This window comes from Oncorhynchus keta, chromosome 34 (genome assembly GCF_023373465.1).
Source record: "Oncorhynchus keta strain PuntledgeMale-10-30-2019 chromosome 34, Oket_V2, whole genome shotgun sequence".
Taxonomy (NCBI): Eukaryota; Metazoa; Chordata; class Actinopteri; order Salmoniformes; family Salmonidae; genus Oncorhynchus; species Oncorhynchus keta.
In genome coordinates, this window is record NC_068454.1 from 10,105,650 (window position 1) to 10,127,211 (window position 21,562).

The window sequence follows — 21,562 nt, forward strand, 5'->3', positions numbered from 1 at the left end:
ACCCCAAACATACCTACTCATTCAAGGGTTTTCTTAATTTGTGCTATTTTCTACATTGTAGAATAATATTGAAGACATCAAAACTATGTATGGAACACATATGGTAACCAAAAAAACTGTTCTTCAAAGTAGCCTTGATGACAGCTTTGCACGCTCTTCTTGGCATTCTCTCAACCAGCTTCACGAGGTAGTCACCTAGAATGCATTTCAATTAACAGGTGTGCCTTGTTGTAAGTTAATTTGTGGCATGTCTTTCCTTCTTAATGCATTGGAGACAATCCGTTGTGTTGTGACAAGGTAGGGGTGATCTTTGGTTCCGACCAGAGACATTCTAGAAACCAAAGGTCGTTACCCATCAAGAGACATTCTACCCAAGTTCCCCATAGCTGCTAGACAGAGTTCAATATATTTAATAATGACCTACAGATGGGTCTAACAAAAAATAGTCTTTGAATGGTGTTTCGTTGAATGCATTCCCTTGACATTAACATAGGGCTTCTTAGCAGGTCTTAAAAGCAGCATATGCAAATAAACACAGCCCAGCTGGATAATATGAACTGCTCTCCATAAAGTTGGATTCAAATTCATTCAAACACATCATCTACCACCTGCAATCCTTATGTCGGGTCCCCAGAAAAGTGTTTCATGGTCGCAGCTGGTAACGCCTGTGCACTCAACCACCTGTTGCCTTGAATTACGGTATCTCGTGTAGGAAAGAGTGCCGTACGTCATTCACCTGCACACCATCAGGAGAAAATGAAAAAACCTTTTCATCAAAGTCCACGCTTGTGTCAAAGATAAGGTGCCACTTCTCTTGGTACTGCTGTGAAGGAAAACCTGATAAAAAACTCTACTAAGCTTCTCCATTTTTTTTTGCCCTGTATTCATGAAATTTCTCAGAGTAGGAGTGCCGATCTCGGTTAAGTTTAGCCTTTTCGATGATATTAAATTAGCTGTGGTGTCCTGATCCTAAATCTGCACTCTGTCTCTGAGGCTCTTTATGAATACAGGCCCAGGAGTAGGTTAACTCGGGGCTACTCTGGGTTATTTCAGACCTAAATGCAACCAGAAGCCCATCAGTCCTCCCCTAGTTCCCATGTGACATCTGCCACTAGTTTAATGTTTAAAAGCTGCATGTTGACTGCAGCACTGACCAATGAGACAACCTCCTCCCTCTTTCCCCAACGATCCTTCCTACACAGTTGTTGAACTCAATGTTAAAACTTGTGAATCGTAAAGTCATTTGAAATATGTGAAGCATAAAATGCACCCACCTGTAGTGAATACTGCACGATTTCACAAGGAAAGATAAACAACTAACGATATTTTGTCAGCAGAATGTTTTTGTTCATATGTACACACACAGCTCTTATCTAGGTGCTCCAGTTGCCATTTTACGATTTGAATTTCTTAAACAGTATTGAGAATTATGTAAGCAATCGATCTGGCCAATGTATATGTTTGTGTCCTTGCGATTGGTCTATGTTTTGTGTGCTATTGATCAATAAATGTAATCGCAGCGGCTCATATTGTGAGAAAAAGAGCGCAAAATTTTCGAGTTTTCTAAATTGTCAAATAGATGGCTTTTCTAAAAGCAATTCAGAGGAACATGGAAAGGATGGGGCGTAAACATCCTGTGAGGGCAGTAGGATGTTTACAACACACAACCGTATTGACGGATAATGGAGTTGATAAGCAAAGGCTACTCGCTCTCTGGCTCTTTCCTTTGTTTGCTTCTGACGGCAGGCAAGAACTCACAGCTTTTCTGAATATTTCTCAGGGAACTCACTGGGCCTTTAGATGTAGAAGAAGTAAGGTTGTTTCATGACAAAGACTAACCCCATTCCTGGCCTACTACTCTGACGTACGTACTGTACAAAACAAACATGAATAAGTAGATAAATAATCAACCCGATACTTGCTGAGGCCCTTCCGCGTTTCAGACAGAAAATACATCCTGTTGTAGCTAAAGATGTAGTGGATTGAAAGGACACGATTGGATACTCCACGCGATTAAATTATCTTTACTGTTTCATTTTATTACAATAGAATTGATTCTGCAATGAACATTTCACCCTGTTTAATACATCCCGGCAACTTTGAGAAAAAAAACTTCATATCGGAGTTGTCTCAAGATGGCTATGCATATTTATGGCATGAGGCTAGTAGCATAGCATCTCTCTATTTTGAATACAGGTGGTTGACATCAACAACACTCATCGAACATTCTAAAAAAGGATTACAATAATGAGATGTATCCACCAATCCAAAGAAAGGATAGGCGGGAGCTAGTCAGCCCATTGTTAGGGCGGAGAGACATGTATCTTGTCAGTATATACATAATCTTTGTATTCCTCCATTTGTCTTATAGTGTGCAACGCCAGACATAGGGTATTGTGGCTATTTCAATAGCAAATAATAGCTGTAGTCCATGGCAACATGATTCATGCGAAGGTCTGGGTGGTCCTCCTAAAGCACTTTAACAACTACTTATTCCTGTGGGTTGTACTTGTACTTTTAGACGTACTATAAACATTAAATCATTCTGAAAATATATTCCTCATCTCAATCTCGAAAAATCCTTTCAATGTATTACAATGTGATATATCGTTAGGATTGTTAAAGTCATGGTTATTCGTCTTGAAAATATGCAACAATTGAAGATATTTTGTGAATGTCCAGATTACAAAAACAATGAAATGGGAATGGCTTTTGCAGATATTGTCTTTCACAGTAAAAAGTTTCACAGCCACTTTTCACATAGAGCTAAGTATTTCTCTATTGGTATCTTAAGATGGTTTGCTGATTAGATAACACATTTCTACAAACCTCTCAGTCGATACCCCAGCGGGCAAAACTGGTTGACTTAATTTGCCAAGTTTTACCCACTGGGATGTGTATCATGAAGTAGCACTGCATATCTAAATCCTATCCAGATAAACCATGTATGAATTCTGTAACATGTTTTAAGCCTAAATTGTCATTGGACAGATCCATCCTTGATTGTAATCTCAGTTTGTAAAAGGCTGGAGTCAGCCGCTTCAATACAGCTGGGGGATTTGGCAGCGAGGACCATTAGCTTGTGACAGTACAGCTGATAGTTTCCGGTCTGTTTCCAATTTGCACGTTGCCATAATAATTTACAAATCCAGTTCCAGCGTTCCCCCGGTGTAATGGGGTTTTAACTCAAAGCACACTTGGGAGGCTGGCATTCATTCCCCTGGCTTGGATCTAGATAGCATAGCGCAGGATGAAGTGAAGTTACCCATGTTCTTGATTGTTGGGCTCTGAGGCAGAGGTATGATGTAGGATCTTAATTTGAGCCAGTTTGCTACAGCAGGAAAAGAGTACTGCAGCAACTGGAAATCTGAATAATTAGGTGGATTGTAATTAATGTGGGGACATTTTTGTGGGGGTTGATACATTTTTCGTAAGGGAAAATCAAGTATGACATTTCAAAGTGGAAATTAGAAACTTCAGAATCCTTTTTAAACCTCAAATACACTATAAGTTTTACATTTCCTAGATTGCAGGAAAGTTCTGCAGGTTAGTGTTTTCCGTCATGAATGTTGTTCTGTGGGCAGCGCTGCAGAGTGGTCACTATCTAGCACAGCCACAAAGTCGTAAAACCTGATGTTACACGATGCTAAACCCTAACCTTAACCCGACTGCAAAACAAATTCCTAAGCCTAATGTTAAATTGAGACCAAAAAGCTCATTTTTCTTTTCATAAATTTTTACAATTGGCCCTGTGGCCAATTTTGACTTTGCAGCTGGCCTGTCTCGGAAGTCAGCTGTATCAATGTGTCAGAGGACACACTGTTCGACTGACAACCTGAGTCAGCCTGCAGGTGCCCAGCCATCCACAAGGAGTTGCAAGACCGCGATGAGAAAAAGAAAGGAAAGCCCCTAGAAAGCCCCTTGCTAGACCAGTATGAACAACTGAGAGAAAAACACTGCTGTTTGTGTTCAAGAACATCCAGCCAGGGGGCCTCCCTATGGGCCTCCCTATGGGCCTCCCTATTGGCCTCCCTATGGGCCTCCCTATGGGCCTCCCTATGGGGCTCCCTATGGGCCTCCCTATTGGCCTCCCTATGGGCTCCCTATGGGCCTCCATATGGGCCTCCCTATGGGGCTCCCTATGGGCCTCCCTATGGGCCTCCCTATGGGGCTCCCTATGGGCCTCCCTATGGGGCTCCCTATGGGCCTCCCTATGGGGCTCCCTATGGGCCTCCCTATGGGGCTCCCTATGGGGCTCCCTATGGGCCTCCCTATGGGGCTCCCTATGGGCCTCCCTATGGGCCTCCCTATGGGGCTCCCGGTCACGACCGGCTGTGATCAAACCCCAGGCGCCTCAGCACTGCCTCAGAACGCTGCTCTACTCGGGAGGCCCCCCTGGCTGGATGTTCTTGAATACAAACAGTAATGTTTTTCTCTCAGCTGTATTTCCTATTCTCCTGGCTCAATTGCCTTCCAGTTTAATTGAATTAGCCATGCAACTTGAAGAATAAAAATGTCCTACTCCTTTAGGCCATTAAGTGTATTTCAGTTCGCTTAACACGTCCACTCAAGTAGCACAGCTTCTCTTCCATAAACATACATATTTAGCTAACATATTATGTTATAACTGTTGTATACACAATGGAGGCTTATGTGTCAGGGAATGCTCTTCACTGCTTTTTCAATAGTTACGTCTGCTAACAGCTGTCCAAATAGCAACATTATGCAATGATGTCAATGTTCAGCCGATGTATCATACGGAACTCTGACTCTGCAAACATGTCTGCATGTCTTGGTAATCAGCTGGGTTATTGCTTGTAAGTGCTAGACCAGTATGAACAAATATGAAAATGTATGCACTCACTAAGTGTCTGCTAAATGACGTTTGTGCAGAAATGTAGTCTTATCTTGGCCAATACGGCAACCACATTTGGCTAACAAGGAACTTCCCTCATCTTCCCTTGATTTTGAAAAGCAAACTTGTTCAACCTGAGGGGCATGTGCACATTTGAATTGTGTCTTCTAAACTATGCACCAGCCGTGCTGCAACCTCAAACCGTTACCATGCTGCTTTAAATGCGTAGTCTTCTGTGTCTCTTTCCAGACAAATTTCACAATACTCATATTAAAGGGACAATCTGTAAGCTTTTCTGTCCAAAGTGTCAGGGCCTACGCTTCTAAATCGTGATTCATATACAATAACATCCAAGAGACTGGTGTTCGGATGCACCTGACAAAGACTTGTGTGAACTGTATGCATTGGGAATTTCAAAATGTAATGTTAATGCAAATACTCTATGTGAATTTCAAAATACAAAGAGAGCAATATAAAGACTTTTCTCAAAGATTGTTTGGACTAGCAAATGCTTTTTACTGTATATGTCTTCAGCCACAGTGTTGATCTATATACAAATACATTAGGACTACACCAAGATGAGAAAATGTACAAGAAAAATGCCTCCAAGTCAATCAAGTTTGAACATATTAGACATCAGGTGTTTCTTCACTGTCCCTATTGCCCTCTGTACATCCTCTAGGCCAATAAGAACTGTCCAATAAGAACTGTCCAATAAGAAGTGAACTGGATTACATATGTATGCTCTGTTGCCTTAAGTAATGGTGATGGCATAGCACAGCCCACAGCTGCACTACGGAGCCCATGCGATGTCCGTGGTTGGTAATAATCTGAGGAGGGGGGACAAGAGCGCTCACTTCCTTTGAGAGTTCATTTGATTTAGGTAGAGAGCAAATGGGTGTATATAAGTGGAGGCTCTTCAGAGGAGGACCATCCTCCGCGGTGAATTTCATAAATTTTTTAATTGTTAAGCATTTAAAAAGTTATCATTTTTAGTTAAAACCGTACAAAATATAATCATATGTCACCAAACAATTGATTAAAACACACTATCAGCAAAAAGGATCTACAGTAGCCTCAACAGCACTCTGTAGGGTAGCCCCATGGTGTAGCCGGAGGACAGCTAGCTTTCGTTTTCCTCTTGGTACACTGACTTCAATACAATACCTAGGAGGCTCATGGTTCTCACCCCCTTCCGTAAACTTAATTTAAACAAATTAAACAAACTTAAACAAATTAATTTCTTCCAAAATGAAGGAGAAGCAAGAGAGAAATAGAGAAAGAAAGAGAGAGTGTGTATATTTTTTCCACTTACTTAGCTAAAAAATGTAGCCAGCTAGTTTAGGCTACTGAAACACCCTGCTCAAACAGAGTGAAGCTATGTTAACTAGCTGGCTATGATAGAGGGATGCTATGTTAGCTAGCTGGCTATGACAGAGGGATGCTATGTTAGCTAGCTGGCTATAACAGACAGATGCTATGTTAGCTAGCTGGCTATGACTATCCAACACAACACTGGAACTCTTCCAAGTCAAGCTTTTTGGTTTGACTAATTTTTTGCCCCTGGGGCCTGCCGGTGTAACTGCTTACTGACTGTATATTGTAACGTTACTGCATGATTGTAGCGGGTTTACTAACGTGTTAGTTCTATTAGCTTTGCTGACTATGACGTTACTTTAGCTAATAATGTTGACAACTATGTAGGCAGCGTGTAGCTGTTTGGCTGGGAAAGTTTTTTTCGCATACAGCTGATGTGCATTGAAGTTCACAAGCAAAGGGAAGAGGTGAGAGGCGAGCGCATAGATGTGAGAAGGAATACAACGGCAGCGGTGAAGGAGGAATGGAAATGTAATGGTGTTGATTGCTGTGATGTTCATGTTAAATGGATGCCCTTTTAAGAGCACACAAGAGATATGGGCTGAGGGAGGGAGAACCAGGATAGAGTTATGGGCTGAGGGAGGGAGAACCAGGATAGAGTTATGGGCTGAGGGAGAGAGAACCAGGATAGAGCTATGGGCTGAGGGAGGGAGAACCAGGATAGAGTTATGGGCTGAGGGAGAGAGAACCAGGATAGAGCTATGGGCTGAGGGAGAGAGAAACAGAATAGAGTTATGGGCTGAGGGAGAGAGAACCAGGATAGAGTTATGGGCTGAGGGAGAGAGAACCAGGATAGAGTTATGGGCTGAGGGAGAGAGAACCAGGATAGAGTTATGGGCTGAGGGAGAGAGAACCAGGATAGAGTTATGGGCTGAGGGAGAGAGAACCAGGATAGAGTTATGGGCTGAGGGAGAGAGAACCAGAATAGAGTTATGGGCTGAGGGAGAGAGAACCAGGATAGAGTTATGGGCTGAGGGAGAGAGAACCAGAGAGAAAAACAGGATAAGAGATATGGGCTGAGGGAGGGAGAACCAGATTGAGAAACAGGATAGAGATGTGGGCTGAGGGAGAGAGAACCAGGATAGAGTTTTTATTTGAACCTTTATTTAAATAGGCAAGTCAGTTAAGAACAAATTCTTATTTTCAATGACGGCCTAGGAACAGTGGGTTAACAGCCTGTTCAGGGGCAGAACTACAGATGTGTACATTGTCAGCTCGGGGAGTTGAACTTGCAACCTTTCGGTTACTAGTTCACCGCTCTAAACACTAGGCTACCCTGCCGCCCAACTCTCTGCTAGACTACCTCCCGCCTCTGTCTGTGTGTTTTGTATGCTGTGTGTGCGTGCGTATGTCACTTTGTACCTATTAGCGATAATGCTAATGATAACCATCTGCTGGTAGATAGAAAGGCTTTCCCAAAAATCTTCTCATTTAAATGTTAACAACAAAGTAGCCTGTGCCTTCCTGCTAGAATAATATCATGATTATTTGCATCGACCCAGTGGCTATTTGTTTTGCAAACTCTGCAATCAGATGAACCCCACAGAAACGCAGCTATCCAAACAACAGTCTCTGGGTGGTGCCCAGTTGAGTTAAAGGGTAACTACACCCAGAATTCAACAATTTTACGATTTTTTTCAGACCTCAAAATGGGTCTCCTGATGTGTTTTTAGCATTGATGTGGACTTGGAACATCCAAATGTTGGTGGTTTTATACAAATAAGTTGTGATTTTTGTGAGAGGAAACCTGAAAATACTGGGAAACCCTGTCCAAACCCTCTTCTTACTCAGAAACAGTTAATGGTGTAAATGACAATGTAAGTCTGTGTTTCAATGGACTTTTTTTCCTTTCAACAGATCGATAGTCATTAAAGAGGGAGAAATAACCAGAAGAGTGGATCGTTTGATATGCCAAAAAAGAAGATGGATTGTTTTGGGTACTGTTGGATGGTCATCTGTCTCCTACTGGGCACTGCAACTGAGGCAAGAGTTCACTTTCTTTACCCTCTCTTTGTCTCTCTTTACTCTGTATCTATATCTGTCGCTCTCTCTGTCACACACACGCGCACACACACACGGCACACACACACACACGCACACACAGACACACGCACACACACACACACACACAGACACACGCACACACACACGCACACACGCACACACAGACACTGTAACAGCGTTCTTCGTTTGTGGAAAGAGAGTCGGACCGAAATGCAGCGTAGTGGTTACTCATGACTTTAAAAGAAAAAGTGACACATGAAATAACGATACAAAATACAAAACAACAAACGGACCGTGAAACCTAATTACAGCCTATCTGGTGAAACTTCACAGAGACAGGAACAATCACCCACGAAATACAAAGCAAAACCAGGCTACCTAAATACGGTTCCCAATCAGAGACAACGAGAATCACCTGACTGATTGAGAACCGCCTCAGGCAGCCAAGCCCATACAACACCCCTACTCAGCCGCAATCCCAATAATACAAAAAACCCCAATACGAAATACAACAACATAAACCCATGTCACACCCTGGCCTGACCAAATAATAAAGAAAACACAAAATACTAAGACCAAGGCGTGACAGAACCCCCTCCTAAGGTGCGGACTCCCGGACGCACCTCAAAACCATAGGGAGGGTCCGGGTGGGCGTCTGTCCATGGTGGCGGTTCCGGCTCGGGACGTGGATCCCACTCCATTAAGTCCTAGTTCCTCCCCTTCGCGTCCTGGGATAATCCACCCTCGCCGCCGACCATGACCTAATAGTCCTCACCCAGGACCCCACAGAACTGAGGAGCAGCTCGTGACTGAGGGGCATCTCGGGACTGAGGGACAGCTCGGGACTGAGGGGCAGCTCGGGACTGAGGGGCAGCTCGGGACTGAGGCAGCTCGGGACTGAGGGGCAGCTCGGGACTGAGGGGCAGCTCGGGACTGAGGGGCAGCTCGGGACTGAGGGGCAGCCCGGAACTGAGGGGCAGCCCAGAACTGAGGGGCAGCCCGGAACTGATGGGAAGCCCAGTACTGAGAGAAAGCCCAGCACTGAGAGAAAGCCCAGTACTGAGAGGAAGCCCAGTACTGAGAGGAAGCTCAGTACTGAGAGGAAGCTCAGGCAGGTAGTAGGCTCCGGTAGATCCTGGCTGTCTGGCGGAACTGGAAGATTCTGGTTGACTAGCAGATCTGGAAGAGACTGGTTGACTGCCAGATCTGGAAGAGACTGGTTGACTGGCAGATCTGGAAGAGACTGGTTGACTGGCAGATCTGGAAGAGGCTGGTTGACTGGCTGATCTGGAAGAGACTGGTTGACTAGAAGATCTGGAAGAGACTGGTTGACTGGAAGATCTGGAAGATTCATGTTGACTAGCAGATCTGGAAGATTCTGGTTGACTGGCAGATCTGGTAGAATCTGGTTGACTGGCAGATCTAGAAGATCATGGCTGACTGGCAGATCTAGCTGCTCTATGCAGACTGGCAGATCTGGAAGAGACTGGTTGACTGGCAGATCTGGAAGAGACTGGTTGACTGGCAGATCTAGAAGATCATGGCTGACTGGCTGATCTAGCTGCTCTATACAGGCTGACAGCTCCTTGCAGACTGACAGCTCTTTGCAGACTGGCAGCTCTGGCTGCTTTATGCAGACTGACAGCTCTGGCTGCTTCATGCAGACTGACAGCTCTGGCTGCTTCGAACAGACTGACAGCTTTGACTGCTCCATGCGGGCTGACAGCACCCTGCAGACTGGCAGCTCCTTGCAGACTGACAGCTCCGGCTGCTTCATGCAGACTGACAGCTCTGGCTGCTTCATGCAGACTGACAGCTCTGGCTGCTTCGAACAGACTGACAGCTTTGACTGCTCCATGCGGGCTGACAGCTCTGGCTGCTTTATGCAGACTGACAGCTCTGACTGCTCCATGCAGGCTGACAGCACCCTGCAGACTGGTAGCTCCTTGCAGACTGACAGCTCCTTGCAGACTGGCCGCACCGGGCTATGTGCCGCACCGGGCTATGTACCCGCACTGGAAACACCGTGCGCTCCATAGCATAACACGGTGCCTGCCCGGTCTCTCTAACCCAACAGTGAGCACAGGGAGTTTGCGCAGGTCTCCTACCTGGCATAGCCCCCCAATAATTTTTTTGGGCTGCTTTTCGGGCTTCCAACCGCGTCGCCGTGCTGCCTCCTCATACCAGCGCCTCTCCGCTTTAGCCTCCTCTATTTCTTCCTTGGGACGGCGATATTCTCCAGGCTGAGCCCAGGGTCCTTTTCCATCTAATTCCTAATCCCATGTCCAATTCTCCAAGTGGTGCAGCCTCTCCCACTGCAACTGCTCTTCACGATTAACAGGGAGAGTTGGCTCAGGTCTGAACCCTGACTCAGCCACTCTCTCTCTGCGCCCTCCCCCAATAAATATTTGGGGGTTACTTTCGGTTTTCGCTCTGCGCCGACGTGTCTTTCTTTTTGACTCCATTCGCCTATAGCCCTCTTTGCATTGCTCCAGCGAATCCCAGGCGGGCTCCTGCACTCTCTCTGGGTCGGCCGCCCACCTGTCTATTTCTTCCCACGTCGTATACTCCATGCCTTTGCTGTCCATAACGTCCTCCTTTTTCTGCTCCAGCTGTCGCTGCCTGTTAACACGCTGCTCGGTCCGAGTGTGGTGGGTGATTCTGTAACGGCGTTCTTCGTTTGTGGAAAGAGAGTCGGACCGAAATGCAGCGTAGTGGTTACTCATGACTTTAATAGAAAAAGTGACACATGAAATAACGATACAAAATACAAAACAACAAACGGAACGTGAAACCTAATTACAGCCTATCTGGTGAAACTACACAGAGACAGGAACAATCACCCACGAAATACAAAGCGAAACCAGGCTACCTAAATACGGTTCCCAATCAGAGACAACGAGAATCACCTGACTCTGATTGAGAACCGCCTCAGGCAGCCAAGCCCATACAACATCCCTACTCAGCCGCAATCCCAATAATACAAAAACCCCAATACGAAATACAACAACATAAACCCATGTCACACCCTGGCCTGACCAAATAATAAAGAAAACACAAAATACTAAGACCAAGGCGTGACAGACACACACACACCCATAAATGCAGGACCATATTGTCTACTGTGTGAGTGGGGGGGATTCATACACTGTATAACATGTGTGCCATGTGAATACTCTGCTCAGTAGTACAACACCATGGTTGTTTGGGAGCATTAATTGGTGTATGTATCCTTTCTCTCTCTAGTGATTTCTTTATGTAGAAAATCTAAATAACTTTGGTGAATGAACGTTTATATTGATGAGTAATCAATAAGGTGCCTGTATGATTAGTAAGTGGTCAATATAATAACATATAGGTCAGGACACTGGTAGACTGATCGAGAACAAAAATATCAGACAGCAAAACATCCATTGAATACAAAAGCAGTGTACTTTATTTAACCAGGCAAGTCAGCTAAGAACAGGGGCAGAATGACAGATTTTTACCTTGTCAGCTCAGAGATTTGATCGAGCAACCTTTGGGTTACTGGCCCAATGCTCTATCCACTAGGCTACCTGCCACCTCATGCTATGTTATACACTGCTCAAAAAAATAAAGGGAACACTTAAACAACACAATGTAACTCCAAGTCAATCACACTTCTGTGAAATCAAACTGTCCACTTAGGAATCAACACTGATTGACAATAAATTTCACATGCTGTTGTGCAAATGGAATAGACAACAGTTGGAAACTATAGGCAATTAGCAAGACATCCCCCAATAAAGGGGTGGTTCTGCAGGTGATAACCACAGACCACTTCTCAGTTCCTATGCTTCCTGGCTGATGTTTTGATCACTTTTGAATGCTGGCGGTGCTTTCACTCCAGTGGTAGCATGAGACGGAGTCTACAACCCACACAAGTGGCTCAGGTAGTGGCAAGGATGGCACATCAATGCGAGCTGTGGCAAGAAGGTTTGCTGTGTCTGTCAGCGTAGGGTCCAGAGCATGGAGGCGCTACCAGGAGATAGGCCAGTACATCAGGAGATGTGGAGGAGGCCGTAGGAGGGCAACAACCCAGCAGCAGGACCGCTACCTCTGCCTTTGTGCAAGGAGGAGCAGGAGGAGCACTGCCAGAGCCCTGCAAAATGACCTCCAGCAGGCCACAAATGTGCATGTGTCTGCTCAAACGGTCAGAAACAGACTCCATGAGGGTGGTATGAGGGCCCGACGTCCACAGGTGGGGGTTGTGCTTACAGCCCAACACCGTGCAGGACATTTGGCATTTGCCAGAGAACACCAAGATTGGCAAATTAGCCACTGGTGCCCTGTGCTCTTCACAGATGAATGCAGGTTTACACTGAGCATGTGACAGACGACAGACGTGACAGTCTGGAGACGCCGTGGAGAACGTTCTGCTGCCTGCAACATCCTCCAGCATGACCGGTTTGGCGGTGGGTCAGTCATGGTGTGGGGTGGCATTTCTTTGGGGGGCCGCACAGCCCTCCACGTGCTCACCAGAGGTAGCCTGACTGCCATTAGGTACCGAGATGAGATCATCAGACCCCTTGTGAGACCATATGCTGGTGCGGTTGGCCCTGGGTTCCTCCTAATGCAAGACAACGCTAGACCTCATGTAGCTGGAGTGTGTCAGCAGTTCCTGCAAGAGGAAGGCATTGATGCTATGGAGTGGCCCGCCCGTTCCCCAGAGCTGAATACAATTGAGCACATCTGGGACATCATGTCTCGCTCCATCCACCAACGCCACGTTGCACCACAGACTGTCCAGGAGTTGGCGGATGCTTTAGTCCAGGTCTGGGAGGAGATCCCTCAGGAGACCCTCTGCCACCTCATCAGGAGCATGCCCAGGCGTTGTAGGGAGGTCATACAGGCATGTGGAGGCCACACACACTACTGAGCCTCATTTTGACTTGTTTTAAGGTCATTACATCAAAGTTGGATCAGCCTGTAGTGTGGTTTTCCACTTTAATTTTGAGTGTATCTCCAAATACAGACCTCCATGGGTTGATACATTTGATTTCCATTGATCATGTTTGTGTGATTTTGTTGTCAGCACATTCAACTATGTAAAGAAAAAGTATTTCAGAAGAATATTTCATTCATTCAGATCTAGGATGTGTTATTTTAGTGTTCCCTTTATTTTATTTTTTTGAGCAGTGTAGTATGGTATGTGATGTGATGCTATGTGTTATGGTATGTGATGCTATGTGTTATGGTATGTGATGCTATGTGTTATGGTATGTGATGTGATGCTATGTGTTATGGTATGTTATGTGATGATATGTGTTATGGTATGTGATGTGATGTTATGGTATGGTATGTGATGCTATGTGTTATGGTATGTGATGCTATGTGTTATGGTATGGAATGCTATGTGTTATGGTATGTGATGCTATGTGTTATGGTATGTGATGTGATGCTATGTGTTATGGTATGTTATATGATGTATATTATTATTATTTATGTTATGTGTTATGGTATGGTATGTGATGCTATGTGTTATGGTATGTGATGCTATGTGTTATGGTATGTGATGTGATGCTATGTGTTATGGTATGTTATGTGATGATATGTGTTATGGTATGGTATGTGATGCTATGTGTTCTGGTATGTTATGTGATGCTATGTGTTATGGTATGTTATGTGATGTTATGGTATGTGATGCTATGTGTTATGGTATGTGATGTTATGTGTTATGATATGTGTTATGGTATGTGATGTGATGCTATGTGTTATGGTATGTGATCTTATGTGTTATGGTATGTGATGCTATGTGTTATGGTATGGTATGTGATGCTATGTGTTATGGTATGTGATGCTATGTGTTATGGTATGGTATGTGATGCTATGTGTTATGGTATGTTATGTGATGTTATGTGTTATGGTATGGTATGTGATGCTATGTGTTATGGTATGTGATGCTATGTGTTATGGTATGTGATGCTATGTGTTATGGTATGGTATGTGATGCTATGTGTTATGGTATGTTATGTGATGTTATGTGTTATGGTATGTGATGTGATGCTATGTGTTATGGTATGTGATGCTATGTGTTATGGTATGTGATGTGATGCTATGTGTTATGGTATGTGATGCTATGTGTTATGGTATGTGATGCTATGTGTTATGGTATGGTATGTGATGCTATGTGTTATGGTATGTTATGTGATGTTATGTGTTATGGTATGTGATGCTATGTGTTATGGTATGTTATGTGATGTTATGTGTTATGGTATGTGATGTGATGCTATGTGTTATGGTATGTGATGCTATGTGTTATGGTATGTTATGTGATGCTATGTGTTATGGTATGTTATGTGATGCTATGTGTTATGGTATGTGATGCTATGTGTTATGGTATGTGATGCTATGTGTTATGGTATGTTATGTGATGTTATGTGTTATGGTATGTGATGCTATGTGTTATGGTATGGTATGTGATGCTATGTGTTATGGTATGTTATGTGATGTTATGTGTTATGGTATGTGATGTGATGCTATGTGTTATGGTATGTGATGCTATGTGTTATGGTATGTGATGTGATGCTATGTGTTATGGTATGTGATGCTATGTGTTATGGTATGTTATGTGATGCTATGTGTTATGGTATGTGATGCTATGTGTTATGGTATGGTATGTGATGCTATGTGTTATGGTATGTGATGTGATGCTATGTGTTATGGTATGTGATGCTATGTGTTATGGTATGTGATGTGATGCTATGTGTTATGGTATGTGATGCTATGTGTTATGGTATGTGATGCTATGTGTTATGGTATGTTATGTGATGTTATGTGTTATGGTATGGTATGTGATGCTATGTGTTATGGTATGTGATGCTATGTGTTATGGTATGTGATGCTATGTGTTATGGTATGTGATGTGATGCTATGTGTTATGGTATGTGATGTGATGTGTTATGGTATGTGATGCTATGTGTTATGGTATGTGATGCTATGTGTTATGGTATGTGATGCTATGTGTTATGGTATGTGATGCTATGTGTTATGGTATGTGATGTGATGCTATGTGTTATGGTATGTTATGTGATGCTATGTGTTATGGTATGTGATGCTATGTGTTATGGTATGTGATGTTATGTGTTATGGTATGGTATGTGATGTTATGTGTTATGGTATGTGATGCTATGTGTTATGGTATGTGATGTGATGCTATGTGTTATGGTATGTTATGTGTTATGGTATGTGATGTTATGTGTTATGGTATGTGATGCTATGTGTTATGGTATGTGATGCTATGTGTTATGGTATGTGATGCTATGTGTTATGGTATGTGATGTTATGTGTTATGGTATGTGATGCTATGTGTTATGGTATGTTATGTGATGTTATGTGTTATGGTATGTGATGCTATGTGTTATGGTATGTGATGCTATGTGTTATGGTATGGTATGTGATGCTATGTGTTATGGTATGGTATGTGATGTTATGTGTTATGGTATGTGATGTTATGTGTTATGGTATGTGATGTGATGCTATGTGTTATGGTATGGTATGTGATGTTATGTGTTATGGTATGGTATGTGATGCTATGTGTTATGGTATGTGATGCTATGTGTTATGGTATGTGATGCTATGTGTTATGGTATGTGATGCTATGTGTTATGGTATGTGATGTTATGTGTTATGGTATGTTATGTGATGTTATGTGTTATGGTATGGTATGTGATGCTATGTGTTATGGTATGTGATGCTATGTGTTATGGTATGTGATGCTATGTGTTATGGTATGTGATGGAATGGTATGTGATGTTATGTTATGGTATGTGATGGATGTTATGTGTTATGGTATGGTATGTGATGCTATGTGTTATGGTATGTGATGCTATGTGTTATGATATGGAATGTTATGTGTTATGGTATGTGATGGAATGTTATGGTATGGTATGTGATGGAATGTTATGTGTTATGTTATGTGATGCTATGTGTTATGGTATGTATGTGATGCTATGTGTTATGGTATGGTATGTGATGCTATGTGTTATGGTATGTTATGTGATGCTATGTGTTATGGTATGTGATGTGATGCTATGTGTTATGGTATGTGATGCTATGTGTTATGGTATGTGATGCTATGTGTTATGGTATGTGATGCTATGTGTTATGGTATGTGATGTGATGCTATGTGTTATGGTATGGTATGTGATGTTATGGGTTCTCCTTGCAGATCTTAATTGCGGCTAGCCCAGAGGTGAACAGTACCCAGCAGCACCTACAGCTGAATGTCTACCACGATATAGGACTCACCAGGAACAAGATTGTGACAGCCCAGTTTGAGTGCTACCAGAAAATCATGAAGGATAACGACCACAACAAAATAGGTAAAAAAAACAAATATTACCTACCCAAATATTACCTGCTTTCAGGCAAAATATTTGCCTAACGCCAAAAAATGTATGGTTATTGGCTACATCTTCAGCCCATTAGGTACAATAACTTGATTACTGAGTGCATGAGTTTGAATCCTAAGTGGGATCGATTCATGTTGCATAAGCCCTCGAGTTGAGCACCTGATGTCCAACGAGGAGCTCTTTTATAGGGAGAAGAAGAAAATCATCTGTTTTGTGTAGTCAATGACTAAAGTGTGATAATCCCACCAGTCTATTAGTATCCAGACCATTAACATTAACCAGTCGGCAGGTGAGGAGACAGTGCATCTTAAGCCAGACTGAGGGACTGAGAGGAATGCCAATATATCAGTGCTTCTGTGGTGTAATTTACACAAGGTGCTGTAAGCCTCACATTTGGATGGTAATCCACTAGCGTTGTGTCTGATTAGCATTGCAGTCATACCGGCAATCAACGAGGTGTTCGCTTGGCATCTTGCCTAATTAGAAATCCTATCACACAGTAAGGTGTGGCTCTAGGGTGTCTGTCTGAGAGTGGTGGTTGTAAGTGCATGAGGAGAGGTAAGGAGTAGTGAGGAGGAGGAGCAGCAGGAGGCTTCGGGAGAGAGAGGGAGCATCTGACAGAACAGACATAAAGTGTTAGCTGTGTTCGGTCATACTTAATGTTGGGGCACACTACAGGTGTAATGCCACAGCTTTTTATACTCTAAACATAATCCTGATTCATCTGATTTATCGAACCAAAACATTTGGAGATATTTGGAAAAGTGCATTAACTACCTTTCTTTTATTTGTATTTATATATATATATATTTTTTTTTATTCATTTTTTTTTTATTAAACTAGGCAAGTCACTTAAGGACAAATTCTTATTTACAATGGCGGCCTAAACCGGCCAAACCCGGACGATACTGAGCCAGTTGTGCAGCGCCCTACGGGACTCCCAATCACAGCCGGTTGTGATACAGCCTGAATTCACAGGGTCTGTAGTGATGCTTCAAGCACTGAGATGCAGTGCCTTAGACCGCTGTGCCACTCGTTAGCCAACTAATGCTTTTAACCATTGTGTTACAATATGTACAGTATTTAATCATGTGTTTGTGTGGGTGGTTGCCAAGGTAAGGAGGTAGGACACATCTCTGTCAGAAGAGTTACCAATCTTTGTCAGGGAAATGTTTTCCAAAATAACTTTCCCCTTCAAAAACAACTTCTAGCTCTTCAGTTATGTCAAGCATTATTGTCAACACATGACAGGGGATTGTCAATTTCAATCCAAAGCTTTAAAACACACATCCCACCCCTGTTGTCAAAAACAAAGCCTGAAACACCTGACTACCTGATGAAAGAGATGCAAAGTACATAGTGAGAAAGACAGTGGTAGAAACAGATCCTGGCTGATATTTAACACAGTGAGAGAGGCAGAGGTAGAAACAGATCCTGGCTGATATTTAACACAGTGAGAGAGGCAGTGGTAGAAACAGATCCTGGCTGATATTTAACACAGTGAGAGAGGCAGTGGTAGAAACAGATCCTGGCTGATATTTAACACAGTGAGAGAGGCAGAGGTAGAAACAGATCCTGGCTGATATTTAACACAGTGAGAGAGGCAGAGGTAGAAACAGATCCTGGCTGATATTTAACACAGTGAGAGAGGCAGTGGTAGAAACAGATCCTGGCTGATATTTAACACAGTGAGAGAGGCAGAGGTAGAAACAGATCCTGGCTGATATTTAACACAGTGAGAGAGTGCAGTGGTATTTAACACAGTGAAACACATCCTGGCTGATATTTAACAGTGAGTGAAAGAGGCAGTGGTAGAAACAGATCCTGGCTGATATTTAACACAGTGAGAGAGGCAGAGGTAGAAACAGATCCTGGCTGATATTTAACACAGTGGGAGAGGCAGAGGTAGAAACAGATCCTGGCTGATATTTAACACAGTGGGAGAGGCAGAGGTAGAAACAGATCCTGGCTGATATTTAACACAGTGAGAGAGAGGCTGCAGGTGAGGTAGAAACAGATCCTGGCTGATATTTGAACAGTGGTAGAAACAGATCCTGGCTGATATTTAACACAGTGAGAGAGGCAGAGGTAGAAACAGATCCTGGCTGATATTTAACACAGTGAGAGAGGCAGTGGTAGAAACAGATCCTGGCTGATATTTAACACAGTGAGAGAGGCAGAGGTAGAAACAGATCCTGGCTGATATTTAACACAGTGAGAGAGGCAGTGGTAGAAACAGATCCTGGCTGATATTTCTTTAAAATATTCCTTTCCCATTCATTTTTTTCCCTAAAATTGATGTTATGGTTGATGGAAGACAGAGTCAGGAAACAATGATATGGGATGTGGGATATTTCAATATCTGGGTTATCCACTGTAATGTCTCATTTCCACCATACAATTAGGAGCATTGGCAGAATCGTAATGTATTTAACCTGATTTGTATGCAAGAATAAATGAAGACGTTAGCATTAGCAACACAATATATCAGCAGGTGTCTCTAAAAACTACAGAGTGTGATGTCAACAAACAACATTTTTACTTATATCACATATTGATTTCAACTGCGTATTGATTGACATGACCTGTTGATTCTTGTAGCAGACAGTGTCAGTGACCTCTCAGTGACCTCTCAGTGCTCCTGCTTTATGTGAACACGTGCTTCATTTGAACTCTGATGGTTTCTATGCTGCAGGGCCAGTGTGCAACCGGACCTGGGATGGATGGCTGTGCTGGGACGACACAGAGGCAGGCTTCACTTCAGAGCAGCACTGCCCTGACTACTTTCAGGACTTTGACCCCTCAGGTGAGCCCCTCGAAGGTCCTCCTACTTCCGGCGCCGACAGAGATGGCCGCCTCGCTTCGCGTTCCTAGGAAACTATGCAGTTTTTTGTTTTTTTACATTAGTACCCCAGGTCATCACCCCAGGTCATCTTAGGTTTCATTACATACAGTCGAGAAGAACTACTGAATATAAGATCAGCATCAACTCACCATCAGTACGACCAAGAATATGTTTTTCGCGACGCGGATCCTGTGTTCTGCCTTTCAAACAGGACAACGGAATGGATCCCATGCAGCGACCCAAAAAAATGACTCCGAAAAAGATCGAAACGAGGCGGTCTTCTGGTCAGACTCCGGAGACGGGCACACCGTGCACCACTCCCTAGCATTCGTCTTGCCAATGTCCAGTCTCTTGACAACAAGGTTGATGAAATCCGAGCAAGGGTAGCATTCCAGAGGGACATCAGAGACTGTAACGTTCTTTGCTTCATGGAAACATGGCTCACTGGAGAGACGCTATCCGAGGCGGTGCAGCCAACGGGTTTCTCCACGCATCACGCCGACAGAAACAAACATCTTTCTGGTAAGAAGAGGGGCGGGGGGCGTATGCCTTATGGCTAACGAGACATGGTGTGATGAAAGAAACATACAGGAACTCAAATCCTTCTGTTCACCTGATTTAGAATTCCTCACCATCAAATGTAGACCACATTATCAAGGACCATATCACCTCCACCCTACCTGACACCCTAGACCCACTCCAATTTGCTTACCGCCCAAATAGGTCCATAGACAATGCAATCTCAACCACACTGCACACTGCCCTAACCCGTCTGGACAAGAGGAATACCTATGTGAGAATGCTGTTCATCGACTACAGCTCGGCATTCAACACCATAGTACCCTCCAAGCTCGTCATCAAGCTCGAGACCCTGGGTCTCGACCCCGCCCTGTGCAACTGGGTAATGGACTTCCTGACGGGCCGCCCCCAGGTGGTGAGGGTAGGCAACAACATCTCCTCCCCGCTGATCCTCAACACTGGGGCCCCACAAGGGTGCGTTCTGAGCCCTCTCCTGTACTCCCTGTTCACCCACGACTGCGTGGCCACGCACGCCTCCAACTCAATCATCAAGTTTGCGGACAACACAACAGTGGTAGGCTTGATTACCAACAACGAGACGGCCTACAGGGAAAATAACCTCACACTCAACGTCAACAAAACTAAGGAGATGATTGTGGACTTCAGGAAACAGCAGAGGGAACACCCCCCTTTCCACATCGATGGAACAGTAGTGGAGAGGGTAGCAAGTTTTAAGTTCCTCGGCATACACATCACAGACAAACTGAATTGGTCCACTCACACAGACAGCATCGTGAAGAAGGCGCAGCAGCGCCTCTTCAACCTCAGGAGGCTGAAGAAATTCGTCTTGTCACCAAAAGCACTCACAAACTTCTACAGATGCACAATCGAGAGCATCCTGGCGGGCTGTATCACCGCCTGGTACGGCAACTGCTCCGCCCTCAACCGTAAGGCTCTCCAGAGGGTAGTGAGGTCTGCACAACACATCACCGGGGGCAAACTACCTGCCCTCCAGGACACCTACACCACCCGATGTTACAGGAAGGCCATAAAGATCATCAAGGACATCAACCACCCGAGCCACTGCCTGTTCACCCCGCTATCATCCAGAAGGTGAGGTCAGTACAGGTGCATCAAAGCTGGGACCGAGAGACTGAAAAACAGCTTCTATCTCAAGGCCATCAGACTGTTAAACAGCCACCACTAACATTGAGTGGCTGCTGCCAACACACTGACACTGACACTGACTCCAGCCACTTTAATAATGGGAATTGATGGGAAATGATGTACATATATCACTAGCCACTTTAAACAATGCTACCTTATATAATGTTACTTACCCTACATTATTCATCTCATATGCATACGTATATACTGTACTCTATATCATCTACTGCATCCTTATGTAATACATGTATCACTAGCCACTTTAACTATGCCACTTTGTTTACATACTCATCTTATATGTATATACTGTACTCGATACCATCTACTGTATCTTGCCTATGCTGCTCTGTACCATCACTCATTCATATATCCTTATGTACATATTCTTTATCCCCTTACACTGTGTATAAGACAGTAGTT

General features: G+C 43.9%; 1 protein-coding gene across 1 annotated transcript in view; it reads left to right on the forward strand.

Moving 5' to 3' along the window:
- LOC118371361 (calcitonin gene-related peptide type 1 receptor-like) overlaps window positions 1–21,562 on the forward strand; it is a 54,599-nt gene that overhangs the window by 23,265 nt on the left and 9,772 nt on the right. Inside the window, exons 2-4 of the mRNA XM_052493068.1 lie at window positions 8,090–8,215; window positions 16,428–16,581; window positions 19,307–19,417. Of these exons, the coding sequence (XP_052349028.1) occupies window positions 8,141–8,215; window positions 16,428–16,581; window positions 19,307–19,417 (340 nt within the window). The 5' untranslated portion in view covers window positions 8,090–8,140. The remainder of the gene's footprint in view (window positions 1–8,089; window positions 8,216–16,427; window positions 16,582–19,306; window positions 19,418–21,562) is intronic.